At 40.0% G+C, this 24,813-nt stretch overlaps 1 protein-coding gene across 1 annotated transcript in view; it reads left to right on the forward strand.

Annotated features, from left to right (window-relative positions):
- Positions 1 to 24,813, forward strand: part of Slc30a7 (solute carrier family 30 member 7) — a 70,748-nt gene that overhangs the window by 17,032 nt on the left and 28,903 nt on the right. Inside the window, exons 4-8 of the mRNA XM_040751992.1 lie at positions 435 to 522; positions 1,125 to 1,251; positions 3,780 to 3,923; positions 7,535 to 7,585; positions 10,645 to 10,780. Of these exons, the coding sequence (XP_040607926.1) occupies positions 435 to 522; positions 1,125 to 1,251; positions 3,780 to 3,923; positions 7,535 to 7,585; positions 10,645 to 10,780 (546 nt within the window). The remainder of the gene's footprint in view (positions 1 to 434; positions 523 to 1,124; positions 1,252 to 3,779; positions 3,924 to 7,534; positions 7,586 to 10,644; positions 10,781 to 24,813) is intronic.

A 24,813-nucleotide genomic window follows, 5' to 3' on the forward strand; every position in this document is an offset into this window, starting at 1 on the left:
AATAATTTAACTTTACTTGAGATCAGAGCTCCACTTCCTAAGGATTTCATAGCCATGAGGTACAAAGTGAGTTCTCAGGATAGGAGAATAACTACAGTAAAACCTGATTTCCTAGACATTGTCTCTTACTTTCTTTGGACCCTTCCTTCTTTGTCCGCCTGCCTGCTCTTGTCCTCTCTACAGTGGCAACTTAAAATTTGCATCTCTGTGACTTTCTAAGCCCACTGTGTGTGTTTTGTGGCATTTGCTATCAAATATAATTTGTAGTAAATTAACTTCCTAATCTGTCTTACAGTATTATATAAGATGTATTCTGTAAATATGAAGACTTTGCTGGCACTTAAAAATCATGTAACATAGTTTACAGTCTCTGAAACATACATTCATTTGGATTTTAAGAAGTATAATTCACTGTTTACCTTGCTCTTCTTTAGGTATGTTAGAGCGGAAGTTCTGGCTGGCTTTGTCAATGGGCTATTTTTGATCTTCACGGCTTTCTTTATTTTCTCAGAAGGAGTTGAGGTATAGTAGATAATAATGAGAGTCAGGAAATGACTTTCAATAAAAATGTTTTAAAGATGTAACAGTAATAAAAATCTTTTCAACTATCATTGAGAGAAAATATATGGGTATATGAGGACTTATGAAATAGTGAAAAAATTATGTATGAAATATCTCGATGGAAAACAATGGAATGACAGTGCTCTGTAAACTGTGAATGAGGTCCTGCCACTGAGAAGTAGAGGTGCAGTCTGAGTAATGAGATCCTTTGGGGATTGTCTTCAAAACACCTAGAACCTGATAGTTTCGTTGTTGAACATTTAATACTTGGTGTACATTTCCTAAAAGTAGAAGGAAAATGGGAGGATTAGTAAACTTACAGAGAGCAAGAAGAACAGGTTTGCAACCAAATATCATCACACATATTTACATTTATTTAAAGACGGTAATTGTTACTTTTTCAACAGTATGTGAATACTGGCTTTAGCTGTCTCAATTTGGACAGGTAGTTTTGAGCACTTTTACTTGTGAAAATGACTAAAAGTTTTAATATCGCACTAAAATGTCAGCAGTTTCAATCAAGAACCGTATCAATGCCATCCCTTTGTATTGTGTGTTTTCAGAGAGCGTTGGCTCCCCCAGATGTGCACCATGAGAGACTCCTGCTTGTCTCAGTTCTTGGATTTGTGGTAAACCTAGTGGGAATATTTGTTTTCAATCACGGAGGTCATGGACATTCTCATGGCTCTGGTATGATGGTTAGAACTATTTGTTTCTTCATTTTGTTGACATTTATTTGGTGTGTGTGTGTGTGTGCGCGCGCGCGCGTGCACCCACACTCGTGTGCACCCAGGCATGTGGAGGTCAGAGGACAATCAGAGAGCTGGTTTTCTCTGCCCCCCGAGTTCTTGGGGTTTAATTCAGGACTTCAGTCTTGGGGGCAGATATCCTTGTAAGTCCCCCTTGTTTTCTTCTTTTTAATATTTTGCGTGTTTCTGTCATTAAATACTTTAGAAAATTAATAATTTTAAAGTTGTAAGAGGGTGATGTCTAGATACTCAGAAATGTCTTCCTGACCCAGCCCTTGTACTTCTCCATAGCTCTCTCCCAATGCTGTTCAGAGCTAAGCACATTACCATACTGGTATGGACTTCTCCAGACTCATGTAGTACACCTGCTTTATGTACTATTTAATTAATATTAAAAAACAGGTATCAGAAAACCATAAATCCAGTAACTAAAACAAATTGTGTGTGCTTATAAGTTACTGTGTAATGCATTTTAAAGATCTTTCCATTTATAGATGTTGGTCTACTACCTTGCATTTTTATTGATTTATGAAATCACTTTCTTATAATGAACTCATAGAAAACTCCATGGTATGAAGCCAGGCCTGGTGGTGCATGTCTGCTACAATCCCAGCACTTGGGAGACAGGCAGGAGGATTAATGCTAGCTTCAGCCTTACCTGTTCTACATAGTGAATTCCAAGCTGTCTAGGGCACATAGTAAGGCCCTGTCTCAACCACAAAGCTAAATGAAAGCCAAACAAACCAAACAAAAACACAACAAAAAACAAGAGGGAACAAGGAAACATTTGAACCTGCCATGTTGTATAGGTCTGACCTAGACCATTTCCATCACTACAGATAGTTCTTTTAATTCAGTGTGTTAATGTAGAAGTAGGATTCATAAAACATAGTATATATACCTTTTTAATAGATATACTTTTTTTCAAGTTGCCTTCCACAGTGACTGTTTGTTATATCCAGAAATAAATGTATTCGTTTTCTCCCCAGACTACATCAACCTTTAACATTACAGATTAAACCTGCTTTATAGCCCTTGCTAGCCTTTTAATTGCGGCCCTCCTGCCTCTGCCTCCTGAGTGCTTAATTGTAGGCATGAGCCCACAACCTGGCTTTATAATTTCTATGCTGTTATTGTTGTTGACTTACTGAATCTTTAGACCTGGTTCTTTGTGCTCATTGAGTATGTTTATAGTAGCGGGTTAAAGTCCATCTCTGGGCCTCTTTACAAGTGTCTTCAGTTAGCGGCTCTTTGTGAGTGGCTCAAGTTTCCATACGCTTGCTAGGCTCATTCCTTCATGAGAGTTGGACACTTTAGGTCACTTGTTTTAAAAACTCTGGTATCAGATTGTGTCTCCCCTTTAAAGTTTGTTGTTTCTGATGTTTTGTTCATGTGTTACTTTTCTTTTGAGTCTTTTTGGATTGAATGACAAATCATGTGTTTCTTGTAGGATGTGGCCATTGAGTGGTCTGGTAGTTTTTACTTTAGGATCTTCCTTTTGTTTTATCCTGTCTGACCAGTGTCACACTTAGACTGGAATGGCTTAGTAGTCACCCAGAGTTTAGTCAGTTTCCTTAAGTGACTTCTTATAAATCTCCTTCTTTTGGCAAAGAGATCTTTGTGAGGAAGTACATCTTCCAACTCTGCTTCACAGTTACCAGAGAACCCAAACTTTTACCTTCTGCTAGCTTAGAAGTGTCATTCATGAAAGATGAATGACAGTTTGTTCTTTTTCAGATCTTCTTAGGCATGTACATAGCCTGTGATTCCCAGCAGTGTGTTGCCATTTTGCAGAGTTCCTTGTGGAATATGCCTGTCTGAGGTTTCCTGAAGTTCTCAGAACTCTAGTGTCAGCAACTGACTGACTGCTGGGAATTCCCCACTGTTGCCTTAGTGCCTGCTGAGCTCTCAGCCTAGGAGCCTCACTAGGAGACTAGAGACAGGACCAGTGAGTTGCACGGATGGACAAAAACTGGCTAACCAGAAGGTGGTGCTGTAACAGCGCACCAAAAGCAACCACATCTCATCTCATCTCGCTGCTATCTACAGCTTGGTGGCTTTAAGTTATTTATTTTGCTCCTCAGCTGGGAAGGAAAGACTGCGTTCCTTACAAGGCCTAGTAACTGCTATAGATGAGGACCTGTGTATTCTGTGGTTCTTATTGGTTGGCCAGAGCTCTAACATGGTTGCTTTATTGCTGTTTTTTCTATATTCTTGTGACTTAGGAGAGGGCTAAGATCTAGAATGCAGGGTCTCCTGGAGATCCTGCATGATTTGCGTTTTCTGGCCTTCAGAGCTTATTCCTGGGAATCGGTGGTAGAACTCAGGATTGTTTGAGTACATTGGTGGTATTTATTAGAAGCAAGTGTTTCCTGATTGAATCTGGAGACAGGATTCTTCTAACTAGTGTTATTGTAATCAGTTATGTATTTTTACATATCTCCTGTTCTAATATTGTTTGTTTTCTAGACCATGGACACAGTCACTCCCTTTTTAATGGTGCTCTAGATCACACCCATGGCCACGAAGATCATTGCCATAGTCACGAAGCCAAACATGGAGATGCACACGGCCATGGTCATGCTCATGGACATGGGCACTTCCATTCTCACGGTGAGTGCAGCCAAACAAAGCACCTGCAGAGGGCTAGCCTTCCAAAGCAACATGTATGAGGTGACTTTCCTAGCTGGAATGGTCTGTTGAAACAACACTTAGCCTCTAGTGAGTCTGTCTAAATGGTTTCCAGTGTTAGTTTCTTTTTATTGTACTGTAACATGAAGGCAAGGCAGTGATAGTGTATGTTATAGAAATACTAGAGATTTTTCAATTTCTATTATAACTGTTTATGTTAACTGCCTAATATTCCTTGTTCTTTCAGAAATCTTTATGTAATAATAATAGATAATAAGTTATAATGTATTTATCAGCATATTTTATTTCAGGTCATTTATTCGCAAGTTGTGTGTATAGATTAATAGGCACTGCTTAGGTAACACAATCTATCTATGCTTTTTTTGTTTGTTTGTTTTTGAAACAGGGTTTCTCTGTATTATTTTGGAGGCTGTCCTGGAACTCACTCTGTAGACCAGGCTAGCCTCGAACTCACAGAGATCCGTCTGCCTCTGCCTCCCGAGTGCTGAGGTTAAAGGTGTGCGTCACCAACACCCGGCGTACCAATGTCTTAAATAAATAATGCACTTAGATGTTTACCGGCACTGGTCATGTGGATGGAATACTAAAGTTTTACATATGAACAAAGTGAGAAGAGCCTTGAGGATTGAACATTCTGAGGCTCACTTTTGCAGTCTTCCAATTTTCAAAATACCGATTGGTAAACAAAATACTCTTCATGTCCAATGCTTATGCCTTGATCTCAGGGACTAGTTTATTCGTGGAAGCATTTCTTCAGTTTAATGTATAGATCTCACTACCAAGTGTTTCCTCCCACCTCTTTATTTTTTTTTCATTATTTAGATTAGAGCACAGCATAAATGCTACTGTCCTGACAACTTGAAGTGTACAGTACAGTGTCAGCTATAACTGCCCCAGAGTTGTACAGCTTTCTGGGCCTTATGCATAAATAGTATAGCTTAACCTTCACTCCCTTTGACAAACACTTCTCCATCTCCAACCTCCAGCACCTGGAAACGGCCAAGCTCCTGTTCCTTTGAGTTTGCTCCTCCAGCTTCCTCATATAAGCAGTAGCTGGTGTTGGTCATTCTGTTTTACTCACTTCACTTGTCTTCTGAATGTATCCATATTGTCCTGAATTGCGGCTTTCTCTTTTAAGATGAGGAAGGATACCCGTAGACATCCTTCGGGCACGTTTAGGTTACTTCCATGTCTTCAGTGTGGAAAGTCAGGGTGCAGTGAACTGATGCTGGTGCTCATGCTGTGACCACACATGCCACTTTTCATAGTGGTTGTACCAGCTTACACTCCTACTGATAGTGTGTAAGGGTCCCTTTTCTCCACACACTTGCCGGTACTTTTTTTAAATAGCCATGAGTCTTCCTAACAATGTCCTTGAAAGTTTTATTAGAATTTCCTTGCTGAGTACTGGTGTTAAATTTCTTTTTCTATACCAATGGGCTGCTTTTCCAGTTTTTCCTTTGAGTTGTTTGAGTAGACACAGATGGATCCCTGAAGCCCATTAGCCAGACAGTCTAGCTGAGTAGACAGGCTTAGGTTTTAATAAAAATATGTATTTTGGAAGATTGAGAAAAACTTTAAAAATTACTTGGGTTCAATTTGTTGCAGTTCAGTTAATACTTATGGCATTGTAATCATTGTCGTAAGTCTAAGAATTTTACTTGTGTTACTTTTATAATTTTCTCATAATCTATCAAAGGAGATAATAGCTGTTGTCTTTGTTAGCTGAGGCACAAACAAATCATAGTAAATAATAAATTAAGAAGCTAGAATTTCTGACCAATGAGATAGCTCAGTATGTAAGGGATGCTTGCTGTGAAGCCTGATGACCTGAGTTCAAACCCATCTGGTGAAAGAAGAGAACAACTCCCTCAAGCTGTCTTCTTACTGCCACATGTGTGAGTGCATGCATACATGCAAATACACGAATAAATAAAACAGCTAGCATTTGAGCATATGGTGGGGTATGTAAGAAAATGGGCTTCAATTTCATTTTGCCCCCGACCCTTGTCCAGCTCACTGAGCTTCTAGTTACTGGAATGCGACACTATGAGGGAGCTGTGTTATTTTGAAAGCTCTTAAGCCAGTGGTGCAGAAATCGGGAGCTTCTTCTCTCTAGGGAATCATGTCTGCTTCAATCGCCCAGTGGCTCCTCTGCAGTTCCCGTGTTGACATTCCCCTGAACCTGAAAGGGGCTTGTGTCTTTCACGTCTTTATCCACAGCGTGCACAGTGCACACACCCAACTCAAGGAACTGAGGAAACAGCTAAGTTGTAGACTCAAGAGGCAAAAGAGACAAGTTTGGAGAGTAACTAGCCAGCCAGCTTCTGCCACAGATACCATGCAACCAAGAGGACTTTTTAAAAGTTAATTTAAACACTTCATAACCATGCCATCAGACTCTCCCTTTCAAAGTACTGATGTCAAAAACGACTTTTCGAGAGATACTTCAGACATGCAGAAACGTGATTTGCTCAGGAGCTGTCTGTCAGGAGGACTCCTGTGGCAGCTGGGTCTTTCAGGAGAGTGCTGTGGGACCATGGTGCATACTGTGTCACCTCTTGCTTTTGTGTCTGTGTTGCGTTGTTGCCCAGCACCGGCCCAGTGTGGTTCACTGTTGCCGTGCTCTGGTGTGCTGTCAACTGCGAGCCGGTTACTACTCAGTCTCCATTCACAAAGCTTGTCTGGTCTCCTTTTAAACAATTGCTGCCCATCTCTTGCCATTTATGTGTTTTTGTTTCGTTGCAAAACCGATTAGTAGTCTCTGATGCATTTAAGAATAGAAGTTATAATATTTTTATCTTTTCATCATAAAGAGAATTTTATTGTAATTCTGCAAAAGGATTAAGAGAATGAACACCCTTCCTACATTAACACATTGAACATGTCACTGCTCTAAAATTTGGACACTTTTTTCTTGCTGTGCTTGGCAGTACATGTGATTGTGTCACGTATGTTGCCCATTTTCTACCTCACCCTTTCCCATAAAATATGTTAATAAGTTAGCAATATTCCTGTATGTATGCCTTCTCAGTGTTCGCTTGTTGACGTAGCTCAGCTAAAATCCTTTGCAGCTCTCCTGTAGGCCAGTGGCACACAGCCTTTCTGCCCTTGGAGATCCAGGGCCCCTGTGGACAAGGGGAAATGCTTCAGGCGGGTCACATGATAAAAGGCAGGATTTTACCGTGACTTGTCTTCTGTGGAGAAAGTGACATAGTCATGCAGATGCTACTGAAAGCTGTTGTTCTGTAGTTAGGTTACCTTGCTGTCAGTCCTAACTTTCATTCATGAACCTCTTCAAACTTTTATAGTATAATATTTTGAATTTTCTTGTGATTTTTATTTATAGTACAATAATTTCCAGAATATTCTGTATCCTTGTTACATTTCAAAATTGCCTGCTCTAAATTCACCTCTATTCAATTTCTTGGTTAAGTTGAAAGATAATTTTGTAGGTCTAATATGACTGTATACTCACATCTCCATTGTACACTTAAGCAAAAAGTACTGTGAATTGGAAACATTTGGATCAGGATTGAAAGAAATGTTTAAAATAACTTAATTCTCCACAGATGGCCCATCCTTCAAAGAAACGGCAGGACCCAGCAGACAGATTTTACAAGGTATGATAAGCAATTGTGTGTTTCTTGATTTCATGAAACTGACTTCTCAGTTCTCAGTTGTCCAGAGTTCTTTAAAAAAAAATTAGTACTTGTTTGTAATTGGAGGTTTCCCTCCTGTCTGCCAGTTCATGGATAACCACTAATTACTTATAAATGCTTGACTGATGGCTCAGGCTTGTTATTAGCTAGCTCTTACATTTAAATTAACCCGTTTCTTTTTAAATCTATGTTTTGCCAGACAGTTCGTGGCTTGTTACTTTATTTATTTATTACATGTCTGGCTTCATTGTCTGGCTGGCATCTTCCTGACTCCATACTTCTTCATCCCCATCTTTAGTTTGATAGTATTGCCTACCCTTATTCTGCCTCGCCATTGGCCAAACAATTTTATTATCAACCAATGAAAACAACACATTCATAGCATACTGGATCCTACTAGAGCACTTAGTAATCATATTTGAAATGTTATCCTCCTAGGAAATGTGCACATCCACAAACACACACCCACACACACACAGTGTTGGGTATGTTAGTAATATTTATCACATAGCTGTTTTCTTAGATTCAATTTAAAACACAAAAACCTAGAAATTGGAAAACCCTGCTAAAGGTTAAGTACTAGGCTTGACTACAGTGACTCCAGGTATGACTACCTTCCTAAGATTATGACGGTTTTTCCAAGAATAATGTTCAATATGTTCTTAATGTGGGAAAATTTAGAGCTAAAAAGAAAATCCAGTGAGACCTTTGTCATATGTGAAGGCATCAATTAATGATATCTCAACAGGATCTTAATGTTGTATAAACAACATCAGCTGGAGAAAACCGATCTGTCTCTGAACTCTGCTGCTTTCCTTTGGGGACGCGAACCCCGGTCTTCCACAGTTTCCCCTGGACTACAGATTCCAGTTCCCTGCTTCTTGCTTTTTTTTTTTTTTTTTTTTTTTTTTTTTTTAATGTTAACTCTACTTGAATCTGGTTTTTGCAGTGGCTTTAGATCTAGCCTCTCCTGCATGTGTTTTCCTCAACTGTTTCTTGATCTAATTCTTACTTTTTATATTTCTCCATAGGGAAGATTTGTTTTCAAAGGGCTTAGGCTACCTTCTAGTCACCAACTTTCCATTTACAAAATATATGGAATTGCTTTAAAAACAGTCTTTTTACATTTTTTGATGCAACTGTATCAAGTTCCATCATTTAGTTTTGATAATTTATATTTAATTATGAAAAATCGTCTTTTTGCATCTTTTGTGCAAGCTATAATGAAAATGAGTTTCTATTTCTGAAATACATGAGTTTGTGGATCTCAAGACAGCCAGAAGGGAGCTGAAGGGCAGCTGTGGCTGCCTGGTGTAAAAGCTGTCCTGGTCAGCTGCTCTGCAGACATGCAGACGTCAGCACCTTGGGCTAATGCACTGTTCACCTGCTTGCTCGTCCTCGGTTTGGCTTCTGCTGTACCAAGTCAGAGGTATTAGATCATTGATGTGTTACAAGTCTGGCAAAATTGCAAGGTTTCAATTTTATGTGAGTTAAACATGCTTTTTATGTGCCTTTAGTGATTTGTTTTCATGAATAGTTACTATAAAATAGAGCAGATAATAATGTGTGCTAATACAATCCACTTTCTGCCTAGGAAATTACATGTAGGCAGGGACTTTCCAATCTTAGGAGAAGCAAGAACAAATTACTTCCCCCCCTTTTTTCATTGTTCAAACTGTTTTTTATTTCTGTTCCTACCAAAACTAATGGAAGACTATAAAAGTTTAAAAACGATGTTATCACATGTACACACACATCCACAGACAGGTGTAAAAATTTCTGCAGAGTAGTCTGCACTGATGAAAAGGAATAGGGCTTTGAGGACGGGGCTGGGGTGGGGGTGGGGGGGGAACTGCTGTGCCTGCTGTAAACTATACAAAAGACAGTCAACTCTGTTTTCCCAGCAAACATTAAGATTTAAAAGGGCTCTGTGGTCAGAGTTTAAGCTGCTACAAACTTTCCTTTAGTTTAGGTCTGCACATATTTACCTCTTATTGTTCAGGGAATCCAGTACAAATCTCTCAGCTGGTCACAGTCTGCCATGTAGAGTCAGTCGTTGAAGGCGCTAAGACTTAGGGTTTTTTTCTGAGCAAAGCACACTTAAGTTTAACGACTGTTTTGCTGTGTGGTAAGTTTTGCTCATTAAGGATCTATTTGTTGAGTGAGTTATTGTCTTAGGTGTTCTCAGAAAGAATTGTATATGCAATTTATTTCTTGAAATTTTTGTGCTTTCCCAGGCAAATGTCACTTAACTTAATAGTGTGTTTGAGTTCTAAAGCAGATAACTTACTTAGTACTTAATAGTAAAGGTTCAACATATATTTTCTTGTCATTTAAAAGTATTCAGATACCTGCTTTTTTTTGACAGGGCAAATTTGAACACAGTAACAAATTTAGGTAATGAAAACCTTTTGGATAATTAATATCAGATTAAGTAGTGATAGAGCCCATTTGAAATTCTAGTCCTAAGGCAATATTTTTAATCACCAGCAGAGGGCATTGTGTGTACATGTTTTCAGAATTAGCTTTCTTTCTTTTTTTTTTTTTTTTCCTTTTTTTTTTATTTTCCAGTTTAAATTTAGATAAGAAACGAGGTTGCTTCACAAGTCAGTTCCAGGTCCCTCTCCCATTCCCTCCCCTCCTCCGAGAATTAGCTTTCTTAACCAACTGTTTTTCCACCTGACGTCCTTTCCTTCCCCGAGCAAATTTTTTTTAAACTTTGTCCTTTTTAAAGTAAAGATGAATGTCATAAACATTGTTTAAAATTAATTTTCTGTACTCTTTCATTTGTATTTTTCTATTAAGATCAAGTACAATTATAATGTACCAGTTATATGTTTAAAGTGGCTGTTGTGAAACCAGTTGTCAATGCATAAGTATTCTGCTATGCAGTACTAAGCATTCAGTACTCTTCTTGGTTTTTCACATTGATATGTAATGTTTTATGTATGGAATTTTGAGTATAGTCCTAAGGAATATTCCTATTCACAGTGTTAATTTCGACGATGCTTTCTTTCTAGGTGTATTTTTGCACATTCTAGCAGATACACTTGGGAGTATTGGTGTAATTGCCTCTGCCATCATGATGCAAAATTTTGGGTTGATGATTGCAGATCCTATCTGTTCCATCCTTATAGCCATTCTTATAGTTGTAAGGTAAGTGGCATACTGTGTTATTATCTGTTACTAAAATGAGAGGGAGGCAATTCAACACTGCTTGATTAGAGATCTACAGTGCAGATTATCATGTGGGTTTTCCTTTGGTCTTTAAAGAAAATCCTGTCCAGATTCTCATTTTATCTTCATATTTTCATGCACTTTCCATTTATATCTTGCCTGGAGTTTTAATGTTTCTTTTTTGGTTTTTGACATTTAAGTCTTTGATCATAATTCAAATCTTAAATCATATACTATATCTATAGAAAAATATTGGTAATAGAAACTGTACTAACTAGAATATTACAGTTTATATTTAGATGTGACAATGTCAAACTCTAGTATCAGTGTTGCCTTTGCTAGAACTATCTTGGATTAGACAATTTCATTATTCTTTTTCTTACCTACCATGGTGCTAAGGCCTCATAAAGACATTGTATGTAGGGATGTTCTGTCTTGGTGACAGTTAGCTCTAGTGCCTAGTTCAGCTGATATTATTGTCACCTCAGACCCTTTGTCCTAAAACATACTTTATTGTTGGCTTCATTTTTATTTAAAAAATAGAAATAATATCCTATCTTGCAGCATTTATTTTTAAAATTTGCATAATATGCCTCAGTTGGAGTGTTATCATTTCTCCATAGCTCTGCTTTCAGTAGAAGCTCTTGTAATGAAAATGAAGACTGATGAGATGTGAGACTGTAATGATTGCTTATATAGCTCAGAGTTGACGAGGATCCATGCAATAGATTGCAGTGCTAAAGTTAGAAATGGTTGTTTTTCGATTTCTGCCCTAAAAATAGAATATTTATTTTAGCCATGCAGATTATTCTTTAATTATTTGCACACGGAAGCAGGTGGTGTATGGAAGCCTTTCTAAAGCTCAAAATGCCTTCCTTCATCTTTGGAGGTCTTAACCAAACTCTGTCCTGCTAGTATAGATGTGACACACTCCTGACAGGTCTGCTGTCGTCTACAACTCCCTGTCTTGGTGGTGGTGCCTTCGGTGGCATTTTGCTTTATTGTGTGTTGTAGTCTTCGTTACTCCAGTTGGTTTTTTAAGTTGATGATCTTAGTTTTCCCTTTGTTCTATCTCCATTTGTCACCTGAATTCTGCCCTGGTTTTCTTGGAAAACTATGATGGCCTCTTTGTGCTCCCTGTCTTCTACTTTTCATGCCGCAGTGACATTTCTTTGATGAGGATTATGTGACATACTGCAGTTATCTTGCTTTAAGTCCTTCTCCAACTCTATTTCAGAATAAAGTTCAAGATCCATAACAAAGTCCCCTGATACTGTTTAATCATCTTAGCCCCTCCCTACCTCCCCCCTTCCCTCCCAACTCACCTCAGTTCACTCCTTTTCCTGTGACACTCAGTTTCACTTTCCTAAATATATTATGAGCTTTCTGCTTTCCAATTCCTATTTCCTCCCTCCAACTCTTCATGCATTTAATGATACACCCTTTCCTGCAGCCTTACGTATATGTGTATCCCAACTCCACATCCTTCCTATGAAGCTTAAATCAAATAGCGCCCCCTTCTAGAAACATTTCCTGATTTGCCCCCCTAGCTGTGTGAAGTCCTTCCTTGTAGTGACTTCTCTAAAAGTTCCCTTCCAAGACATTTACCACACTGTCCAGAGTCTGCCTTATGTGCCTTTGCAGCTCTCTGAAGGCAAACTAATATCTTATTACTTTAAAGTGATCTTATGATTCTCCTGGCAAAGAAATTGGCACACTTCAGATTTGAGTCAGAACAACTTAGGCTTTTTTATCCTAAACAGTTACATTTTCTAGCTGGGCAGTGGTAGCACACACCTTTAAACCCAGGACTCTGGAGACAGAGGCCAGAGGATCTTTGTGAGTTTTAGGGCAACTGGTCTACAGAGCAAGTTCCAGGTCAGCCAGGGCTGTTACACAGAGAAGTCCTGTCTCAAAAACCAAAACAAAACAAAAAAGAGTTATATTTCCTAACTCCAAGCTGGAAATTCTTTCTTTGCTATGTTCTTATTCATTTATCCTACAAACAAAAATGAATAATAAATAAATGCATATATGCACACAACAAACTGATCTTGCCACAATGTCCAAAACATCTTTTTAATCTTTATAAACCATCTTCAACAAGTAGCTCTGAAACCCTTACTCTTTTGATCTCATCATGACACAGGGGAGCGGAAATCAAATCAATAGATTGATACTCCGCTATGAAATGAGTATTTATTGTGCAGCGCTAAGGGAGGATATCATGGTAGTCGCTGTCACCTGGGGTTGAATGATAAGGCAAGTCTTCAACTAAATGTCGTCAAGAGCTTTCCAGCCTAGAGACCAGCTGATAAAAAAAGGCACATGGTTAAAAACAGCTACCCTAAAGGAGGCCAGTGTGGCTGAAGCACGGGGAATAAGAGGAGAGTGGTTTGGGATGAAATTGAAGAAGTTTACCAGGGAAAATTACAGGGCTTGGAGGTCGGATTTAATTTCCAGCGCAGTGGGAAATCATGAGTGACCCTTGGTCCACATGTTTTGTTTTGTGGTGCTGGGGACGAAGCCAAAGCCTGTACTTGCTAGGCGAGCACTCATCATCACTCATCTAGATCCTCTTGCCCTGATTTGCATGTTTTTAATTTATTTTGGGTGCGTGAATGTTTTACCTGCGTGTATGTCTGTGTACCATGTGTATGCCTGGTGCCTTCTGGAGGTTTGAGATTTTGTAGGATACTCTGGAACTGTAATTTTAGATAGTTGTGAGCTGCAGGATAGGTGCTAGGAACTGGGTAGCAAATGACATTAGCCATAGAGCCGTCTCTCCAGCCTCCCGATTTGAGTTCTTAAAATAGTTGTTAGCTGGCCATGGTGGCCCCCTTAATCCCAGCACTTGGGAGGCTGAGGCAGGCAGATCTCTGTGAGTTTGAGGTCAGCTTGGTTTATATAGGAAGTTCCAGGCCAACCAGGGCTACACAGTGAGCTTCTGACTCCAGTAAATTAATTAACTGAGTAAAATGAAGTCAAAAAAGATAAAAAGAAAGAAACTTTTGAATGAGGCTGAGGTTGTAAGGGGTACAGGTAGCAAACAAGTCTAGGAGTTGCCATAATGGACCAGGAGAGAGGCCATAATAGCCGGGTCTAAACTAGCAATGGAGAGACCTGAATAAAGCCAGGAAATGGGGTAGAAGTAGTGAGATTTGCCCATGGATGTGGATGTGTGGTCACGGTTAAGCAAATGGGATGCGCGGCAATGCTTAGAGCCATGGCAGTGCTTCCCCGGCAGGGATGGAGGTGTTGCCGCCGAGAGGAGACTGGAAGAGTGGTGTTTTCCCTCCCTTTGGAAGGGTGCTGTAGATCAGGGGTGGTGTCTGCTCCTTGCTGGTGTGAGATGATGCCTTAGTTACTCACTCGGAGGCTCCCTCCCGGTAGGCAGTGGGTGTGTAGGTACAGGATTGCTGCCATCACTCGACTTACACAAAGGCGAGTTAAAATCGCAGAATAGTGGTCAGCTCGCAGCAGTGCCACCACTTCCCTAGAGATGTCACACAATCTATGGCTGTTCCCTCCTGACACTGCGTTAGCATCAGCTCCCTTTCACTACAGTGCTGCAAGCAGCCTCGCCCAGCCAATTGGTACAACTCCTTTTTATTTTTTATTTCTGTCCAAACACTTTTAGTGTCTATATACTTAGCATACTGAAAAAACGAAGGAAGATATCCTGATTATAATATGGCTAATTACTGAAATGTATGCTGTACCTATTGAAATGTGTCATAGTCTCACCTCTTTGAGACTATGGATAATTTCAGTGTTTCTGAAGGCCATTCAGCAAATGCTGTGATACCTACTTAGCGGGACAGTTGATCTCATAACAAATACCTTATCTCCATGGGGGAGCCAGCAAAGCAAATGGGTACACAAGTAGATAATAAGACATGCACAGTACGGTGCAGCAAAGCAGGAGGAAAGACACGAACACATTTCTCTAGAGGCCTTCCAAAGAAAGTGCTTTCAAAAGGAAGAAATAAGCAACCCCATCAAATGGTCTTAGGATGATACTTACACCAGACTCTGGGGAGAGTGGTGAGAATGAAAGCCTAGCATCAAGAGGCTGTGGGGGGAGGGGGGCAGTGGGGTAGCCATAGTCAGCTCCTTTCAAATCCTTTCACTATAAATGGGAAATGTGATTGCCTGGCAGCACCCAGGACCTACTTTGAGGTTTGTGGTCATGAATTTAGTATAAAAACAACTAGGATGGGTGTATATTTCCTCTAGTCTTATTTAGCTACTTAGTACACGTTATAGAATGATACAAAGGATTGGGTTTAATAGGTGTGCAGTTTTGTCAAATGAGTGCTACTGTGATGGGGGATAGGTAGAAATTATAATAGGGAGAAATTAACTGAATGTTTTAGCCATGTTCTGGAGTAGTCCCCCTGCTCAAGAGTCATTAACTAGTAGAAATCGTGTGTATGTGTGTTTGTGTGTGTGTGTGTGTGTGTGTGTGTGTGTGTGTGTAAGGAATAGAGGTGACAGCTAAGAAGCCACTTGCTCAACTCTTCAGTTACTGGAGGGGAATGACCAAGAATTCTGCCCTTGGTTAGACGATTGAATTATTTGATGGGCTTGGCCTTCAAGGGAGGGGTGGCGTGTGTGGTGGGAGGATGTGGGGTGCACAGAGAACTAAAAGTAGAAATAACAACCAAGGAGCCACCCCCAGCCTGTCTCCCCATAAGCCTACCTAAGAAGTTCTAAACTTTGTAACTACTTAGTGTTGTGTTTCCACTAAAACCAGTGGTTGGATGAGGAAGAAGGCCACACTCAGCCGTCAGGATATTAGGAAGTTCCATTCCACTCACAAGACTTACTTTCTAGTTTAGTATTGAGCCGGGCATGGTGATAGCACCTGTGATCCTAGTACCCGAGAGGCCAAGGGAGTAGATCTCAAGTTTAAGGACAGTGTGGGTTAGACAAGACATTGTCTCGAGGAACAGAAATATTTCTTTACTACCTCTTTCATGTTTTATGTTTCCTGTGTCGTTTTGCCCGGGTAAAATGTGTTTTGGAAACCTGTGCTGCCCTTTCTCATCTGACTAGACTCAGTTTTGCCTTCATCAGTGGAAGTCATTTCCCACAGTGGGTAGGTTTCTCCCAGCATTGTCTGACACAAGCAAAGGGTAGTAAGGATTTCTGGGTAGAACTGGTTTGTGCTGTGATAACTTTTATTTCCCAGTGAAAAGCAGGACTTGGAATGTAGCAGGAAAGAAAGATTTTATTTCCTGGAAATGGGCCTCAGTGAGGTTTATAGTGGTTTGCTACCTTCTCCCATGAGTAAAGCTGGAATTGAAAGTAAGTGGAAAGCCGAATAAATCAGTTGTGTCACTGCAAATTACAAATGATGCCATTGACTTTGTTTGGTTGTGTTAACCTCTTAAATAAAAGTCCCTTATGCTTGATGAAAATATATAACGGGATACAGCAATGTGCGTTATTACAGGCATGTTTGAAGCCTTCCTAGAGTTTCTTAAATCAGTTTTTTGAAGTTTACCAGTTAGCATCCTTATTGTGCTTTGAACTTACTTTAAAAAAAATCATGTAGATGTACAGATAAAAGCTTTATAGTCAAAATAATGTCCTCTTCTTTGTATAAGGGCTTTTTAAATAATATACTTCTTATCAGGTTGAGGGAAAAAATACTCAAGTTTTCGAGACTTTAGATTGACAAGCAATCATCTTAACTAGAGGCAAGAAATAGGAAGGCTGTGCATGAAGAAAAACAAGTTATGCAAATGCCATTCTATTGTGAGTGACCACAGGCATTGCTCATACTAAATGGTTAGACCGTGACTCCAGTTTTGGTAAATTGTAATTGATTCTAATTATTTGTGGCTTATAATAAGCAAATAGCACACATTAAGAAGCTACTCTATCTTCATATAGCCATATATGAGAAATTGTAGGCATTTTATCTTTTTCAGAAATGTTTTTGGGTGTTCCCTAACAATTTCCGTTGTGGTTTGCCTTTCAAGTGGCTACATTTACTATTCTTTAGGCAGTGTGAGATAGAAGAAAACAGACTATTGGTATTTTAACTGCTGCCTGTATAAGTTCTCATGTTGTGAAACTAAAGGAATTGGAACACTGTTACCTAGGAGTTACATTTTAAATCATATTTAAATCGTATCTAGAGTTACCATGCTGAAGGATAAAGATTGACTAGGCAGCCTACCACCCTTTCTCAACCAACATTCTGGGAAAGGTCCTAGTACCATAAGACATCTATTTAGGGTAATGAGCATTTCTCACCTGTGCAATGTGCTACGCCTGTGTCATTCTTGGAAACTAAGTTGTCATGACTCCAATCATGTGTGTTCAGTGGTTCAGATGAAGAACCCTGTTTGGGAAGTGCTGGCAGAGAGAGGGTCTTTAGAGATATGAAAGAAGCCAAATGACTCAGGAATGCTAAAAATGAAATTTCAGTTTAAGATTCTACTATGTAATGCTATCATTTACAAACATTCAGTAGTTTTTAATTGGGCCACCTTTTCTTAGGCTCTGAGGATACTAGATAGAGTATGAATTCAGTCAGATTTTGTCTTTGTCAATAAACCATGATGAACATTATTTAGAAATTTGTGACTTAAGCAAACTCTTCATTCATTTCCATTTTTTTCTCTACACACCTACACACACACACAGAGAGAGAGAGAGAGAGAGAGACAGAGAGAGAGACAGAGAGAGAGACAGAGAGAGAGAGAGAGAGATCATATATATTCCTCAATTATTAGTGTATGTAACAGTTTTCAACTACCCTTTTCATGAATTGGCTATATCAGGATAGGGATATGTCCGGGCCAGTGAAGAGGGAGCAGGGTTTTGGTTAATTGGATCATAGTACAGGAGTGAGTTTTGTTTACATTTGATGCTCTCTGGATTTTTTTTTTAAAGAGTATTGCTAGCTCAATCACCATATTTACAATCAGAGGTTAATGTATGTTCCTACTACAAATCCTAGAGTGCACATACCTTTGCATTTTTTCCAAGGGGAAAATGGTAGTTTTTGCTTTTTTTCCACACAGCCCTAAGACACAACCAGTTTGTAGGTTAGAAGTCACTGGAACTCCACGTCTGTCGAGTATGTGTTCTTTACTGAGGGAAGGGAGCACCAGGCCATAAATCTAAAATGGTTATTGTGTGCAAACTGAAAAGGGGAGAAGGGTCCTGTGAGGTGTGGTTTTCTCCAGTAAACTTCAGTCATCCATTTCCCTTTTAAGTCTCACACATCATATTGTTTTTCTGTGTCCTAAAGTCATGTCACATGGATACAGCTGCATAGCCATACATACCAAAAAAGAAAAAAATATGAATACCCTAGTGCCTGGATCTTAAGTGCCAGCCGAAGAAAGGTCCGTGTGGTAAAAACTTGGGTTGCTAGGAGCACACGTGGGAGCTGGTGGAACCTTTAAAAGTTACAACCTGGTGAGGGGTATATGTCATTGGGTGTATGTCCTTGAAGGAAGTAGTGAGACTCCAGCCCCTTCCCCTGGGCTTTGCTCTCTGGCTCTCTGTGATGACAGTAGTTTTGTTCTCATCCCTATTTTGCCATGAAGTTCTGCCCTGCTGTGGGCCTGAAAACCATGAATCAGCCCATAACAGCTGTGAGCCAAAATAACCCTTTTCTCTTTACCATTTGGTTATCCCGGTATATTTGTTACAGTGATGAAAGGTTGATTTACATAACAGAGTTCAATATATTCAGTAGACATTTCAGAAAGGTTCTAAACACGTGAGTACCTTACGGATGCTTCCAGAATAAATCTCTTATTGTCAAAATGCTCTGTTATCTGCCTCTTGCCTGCTTTTCAAGCTACAGTTGTTTTCCTTAGCCTTCCCATGTATAATACTACACTTTAGCTTGTTTATGGGAGACACTCTGCACTTGCTTACCTTTGTTGTGATTCGTTTCTTCCTATTTCCTATCAGTCCTAAGATTTTCCAAAGCTCAGCTCTGATGCCCATACTTCTGCAGCTTCTCCGCCTCCATTCCTAACTACCTAACATCCTCGTTTTCCCGAACAGGGGTGCTATGTGCAGCAGTGTGTCAGTAGACAGACCCTCCATTGCAACAGGACCGTCATGGTCAGCCTGACACCAGTGTTCTTTGCTCACAGTACTGTTTTGAGTACTGGAGAGCTAAGCGAGTATTGGGAGGCGTGGGTTATGCTTCTGCATGTCATTCATGAATGTAAACTTGTAGCTGCTCCTTTCTAAGTTTCTATGTGATTAAATGCGTTTTCATGGATTGTTGACACAGGATATTCCCAGCAGGTTATAATCCAAAGTTAGGAATGGAAAATAGGGACATTCTATAGATTGCAAAGTTACTAAATAACAAACAAATCTGATGTTACAGATTCAGGGGCCATTTAGGTTTGAACTGCAAACATGTGAGAATTGTATCATAAGTTTATAAGCTATATTAAAAACTTAGTTTCATATCACAGTAAATATGGAAGTCAGGGGTTACGCCTTGCTCAAGTGTTGAGTTGAAGTGTTTGCTGACCGAGTACTCAGATGGCCTCGTCATGTACGTGGAAGAAGCAGGGTTCCTCTGGCAGGGTTGTATCCAGATTCTGCGTGCCATGTGAATGTTTTTATTTAACATCTCACATGTTCATGCCTGCCCAGTATTAATCAGTGTTAAACGTTAATAAAAACCTGCTCTTCCAGCCATCATAGCATCAAAAATGAAGATAAATGGTTAATAAAATGTACGCTTAAAAATATATATTTTCACATATTACATGCACATGAAAATGTTAGTAATAATTACTTGGTCATATAATTGGATTGTTGCTTTGTTTTCTTTTTTGCTAATTTCATTTTCTCAATTTTTAGATACTTTATTTGTTGGGTTTGTGGCTATTTTAAAATCATTATTTGCAAAAGATGAAGTGTTAGCATCAAGTTTCATAATTGAGATCAATTTTTAACCAATGAATTATTCTGATTTCATAAAAAAGGGATCCACGTGGAAGCACCACTAGGGTGAAGGTTTATCCAATGGGATGGACCCTTCCAAACTAGGGAATAGTTATTGCTCAGGGTACAGCATGGTGATTAGTTTTGTCAACTTTACAGGATCAAATCTCAAATCTCACCCAAGAGATGAACTTCGAAACATATCTGTAAGGAAGTTTTTAGTTTTTTTGGATTCTAGAGTTTTAGTTTTTGGTTTATTTGAAGTGGGGAGATGTACCCTAAATGTGGGTGAGTCCCATTCCCAGACAGAACTCAGGAGGCCCAGCTGAGGAGCAGCAACTTTCTAATTTGTAACTGTGTATGCAGTGCAGCCAGTCACCTGAAGCTCCTCCTCCTCGTGATGACTGCACCCTCACACACACTGTAAGCCAAAATAAAACCCCTTCCTTCTTAAAACAAAACAACAACAACAACAACAAAAAAGGTCACTGTTCCAGATTCAACCATATCATGAAGCTGCTCAGCTGCAGACTTCAGTAATTTTGATCATTGGACACTGTGGCTTTTCTATTTATAACTTGTATTGGCAACTTTAAACTATGTTTATAACATATTTTAGTAAAAGTCTTTGTAGTTCAGATTCAGCTCATTTGATCTGTGGAAATATCTTCTATAGGATCTGTCAAAGCTCATCTTTACTGAAAACCTTGTTGGTTACCACACTCTCACAGAGATTCCTGTCCATGCAAGAAAGTCTTATTCCAATTTTTACACTTGATCTTTGCCCAAAGGCTTAAAAGTAGTTACTTTAAACACGAATATGTTGTTCCTTGACAACACTTTTCATTTGACTGTGTCATCAAAACCTAGACACGCAGTTTTTAAGGTGTGCATCAGGGAGCTGTTTAATAATGACATCCAGTGCTTTATACAATTCAGTTTCTTTGGCTTGAGGGGTTTGTTTTTGTTTTGAAATTAAACAATGTTCTGAAGGAAACTAGAGCATAAAGCATCAGGAAAAACAGTAAGAAACTTTTCCTGCTAAATGGTCTCAAGATCTCAGTGTTCCCTAAATAATGAAACAGTAGCATCCAAACTTTGGTTGTCTCTTCCCAGGTTTATTCATAGGCATGTGGCTGCAGTTGTGCCAACCACGCCAGTTTTTGTTTTCACTGGAGTCGCTTGTGTAAGCTACCGGCAATTACTCTGGGCTTATCAGTTGGCCAGAGATACTTTATGTGTCCTGGTTTGGGGCTCAGTCTGGTGAGCTGCCTCGTATATTAGGATGCAGGGTGTGTCTGGATAGAGATTGAACCGCAGTCATGTGCGTGCCATCTGCCTGCCTTCCTTCCTTTCTGCTGTCACCTCCAGTTAAGAAGTTCTCACCATCAAAAATGATTGCCTTACTGTCACAAGAGCGTTTCATGAGGATCCTGATGCTAGTCATGGCAGCCTGAAATTCAAGACTTTTGCTTTTTAAAATCAGCCCTCCCAGCCTTCCTCATTTGAAAAGTTAGCAGCTTTGTGGTGTGTTGCATAAATGAATAACATTGCAAGAAGTGCCGTTTTACTATTATTCTTTTTTTTAATTTTTTATTTTATTTTATTTTTTTAACATTTTTTATTTTAAATAGCTTGTTTTACATGTCAATCCCAGTTCCCTCTCCCTCCCCTCCTCCCTCATCCCTCCACCACCCCCCCCCATCCTCCCACCCTATTGCCAATTCCTTCCACATAGGGGATATCTAGAGTCTGTCATTTCACTCAGGGTAGGGTCCAGGCACTTCCCTAAGAGTCCAGGCAGAGAGAGCAATCCTCTTTGTGTTATGGACACACGATGTCTGTTAGTATTCGAGGGATAAACACTGATCCACTGCTCAGGACCCCATAGGTAGCCCAGGCCTCCTCATTGACTCTCACATTCAGGGGTCTGGATCAGTCCCATGCTGGCCTCCCAGCTGTCGGTCTGGGGTCCAAGAGCTCTCCCCTGTTCAGATCAGCTGTCTCTGCTGGTTTTGCCAGCCCATTCTTTGCCAATTTGCTCTTCGCTCCTCTCTCTCTGTCACTGGGTTCCTTGGGTTCTGTTCAGTATTTAACTGTGGGTGTTTGCCTCTGCTTCCATCAGTCACTGGATGAAGGCTCCAGGATGGTTATAGACATCAAGTTCACTATCAGGAATGGGCATTCGAGGTGGTCTCTACACTATTGCTTAGCTTGCCAGTTGGTGTCATCCGTTTAGATCACTAGAGGTCACAATGGTGCCTGATCTGTCTTCTAACCTATGATTCCCTCTTCCCCCTATCCTACCCCCCCCAGTCAACCTTCCTGTTCCTCCATGTCCTACTCTCTCTTCCACTTCTCCCCCTCTCTATTTCCCAGGTCGTCCCCCCCCCACCCCTCTCCGTGTTCCCCATCTGTTCAGAGGATCTTGCCTCATTTCTCTTCTCTTGGGTACCATGTATATCTTTTAGGTTCTTTCCTGTTTCCCAGACTCTGTCAGTGGAAGTGCAGACTGGCACTCTCCTGATCCATGTTTAAAATCCATATATGAGTGAGTACATACCATGTTTGTCTTTTTGTGACTGGGTTACCTCACTCAGGATGGTTTCTTCCAGTGCTATCCATTTACCTGCGAATTTCAAGATTCCATTGTTTTTTTCTGCTGAATAATACTCCATTGTGTAAATATACCACATTTTCTCTATCCATTGTTCAGTTGAGGGGCATCTAGGTTGCTTCCAGGTTCTGGCTATTACAAATAATGCTGCTATGAACATAATGGAGCAGATGCCCTTGTTGTAGGAATTTGCCTCCTTTGGATATATGCCTAAGAATGGCATAGCTGGGTCTTGTGGTAGATTGATTACCATTTTCCTGAGGAATCTCCATACTGCTTTCCAAAATGGCTGTACGAGTTGGCACTCCCACCAGCAGTGGAGGAGTGTTCCCCTCTCTCCACATCCTCTCCAGCATAAATTGTCTTCAGTGTTTTTGATTCTGACAGGAGTAAGATGGTATCTTAGAATTGTTTTGATTTGCATTACCCTGATGACTAAGGATGTTGAGCACTTTCTTAAGTGTCTCTTGGCCATTTTAGCCTCCTCTATTGAGAATTCTCTGTTTAGTTCTGTACCCCACCTTTTGATTGGATCCTTTGGTGTTTTGGAGACTTGCTTCTTGAGTTCTTTGTAAATTTTGGAGATTAGCCCTCTGTCAGATGTGGGGTCAGTGAATATCTTTTCCCATTCTGTGGACTGCCTTTCAGTCTTGTTGACTGTGTCCTTTGCCTTACAGAAGCTTTTTAGTTTCATGAGGTCCCATTTGTTAATTGTCGATTTCAGTGTCTGTGCCACTGGTGTTATGTTCAGGAAGTGGTCTCCTGTACCAACTCGTTGAAGAGTATCTCCCACTTTCTCTTCTAAAAGTTTCAGTGTGGCTGGATTTATGTTGAGATCTTTGATCCATTTAGACTTAAGTTTTGTACAAGGCGATAAACATGGATCTATCTGCAGTCTTCTGCATACCAGTACCCAGTTATGCCAGCACCATTTGTTGAAGATGCTTTCTTTTTTGCTCGAATTATCATTGCCGGGAGTCAGAGGCAGGTGGATCTCTGTATGTTTGAGAACATTGTACTATTATTCCAGCAGAAGTTTCAGTCTTCCCTCAATAGTGATGCACTCTTTTTCAGGAACTGCCAGATAGAAGAGAGATCATTAATGAAATATAAATATGTAGTATATCCAAATTCAGACAGCCTTAATGAAGGGCAGAATTCTTTATTTCTGACGACTTGTCACTCTTAAGAATTATTCCAGGGAAAGCATAAAACTCTACCTTAGATTTGTTGCTTTTATTAAAGGTTTATAAGATACTACTATTCTGTCTCTGGCTCTTTCTCCTCCCTCCCCCACCCCAAAGATTTTAAATCCTGGTATCATATTTTCCTACAGTCTTATTTGGGATGAGATCTGCTTTCGTGAAGCCACTAGGACTACATAGGAAATAGGAAGGGAACAGTGAGGAACTGCTTTCCGCCTGCATTGTCCCAGGCCACTCAGTTACCTCACAGTTTCCATGATCAGTATTCTGGGCATAGCCTAGCTGGCTTCTCTGCTCAGGCCTCACAAAGCTGTAACTAATGTGTTGGCTGGGGTGCAGCCTCATCTGATGCTCAGGGTCAGCTTGCAAGCTTATGTGGTTGTCAGCAGAAATCCTCAACTTGCAGCTGTTGAGCTCATAGTGGCTTCGTTCTTCAGAGTCAGCAGGGAGCAGCTGACCTCAACCAGTGTTCCAGTCCCTCTTTTAAGGGCTTGACCCTGATTAGCCAGGCATACCCAGGTGTATGTATTTCTGGTTTTGTTTTGTTTTATTTTTTACTCTTGGGGGCCCACCACCCAACTCCCAAATAAATACATGGAGACTTATTCTTATGAATGCCTGGCCTTGGCTTAACTTGTTTCTAGCCAGCTTTTCTAACTTAAATTATCCTGTTTCTCTTTAACTATGTTTTGCCTCTGGACTTTTTTACTTTTATTCTATATTCTTTCCCTTTCTCCCTCACTCATTTTTTTTTTTTTTTTTTTTGTTTTTTTGTTTTTTCGAGACTGGGTTTCTCTGTGGCTTTGGAGGCTGTCCTGGAACTCGCTTGTTAGTCCAGGCTGGTCTCGAACTTACTCCCTCACTCTTTCCTTCGAGCCTGAACTACATTGAGAGTTCAAAGCCATCCTGGGTAACTTAGTGAAATCCTGTTTCAAAATACAAAGTTATAAAGGGACTGATTACAGAGCTTAATTATTGAGCACTTCTTCTGTCCTCCCTTCTTTTCTTCCTTCCTTCTTTTTCTTTTTTGTTTTTGTGGTTTGCTTTTGAGACAGTCTTACTTTGTTGCCAAAGCTAGCCCAGAATTTACTCTGTAACCCAGGATGACTTTAAACTTGTGGCAGTCCCCCCGCCTCTGCCAAGTCTTGAAATTATAGGTGTGAACTACCTTATTGTACTTGATTACCCATTTTTGATTTAAGAAAAAGACTCAATGTGAAATCAGTGTGTGATGTTAATGGCTG

Source organism: Mesocricetus auratus, unplaced genomic scaffold, assembly GCF_017639785.1.
Source record: "Mesocricetus auratus isolate SY011 unplaced genomic scaffold, BCM_Maur_2.0 Super-Scaffold_100009, whole genome shotgun sequence".
NCBI lineage: Eukaryota > Metazoa > Chordata > Mammalia > Rodentia > Cricetidae > Mesocricetus > Mesocricetus auratus.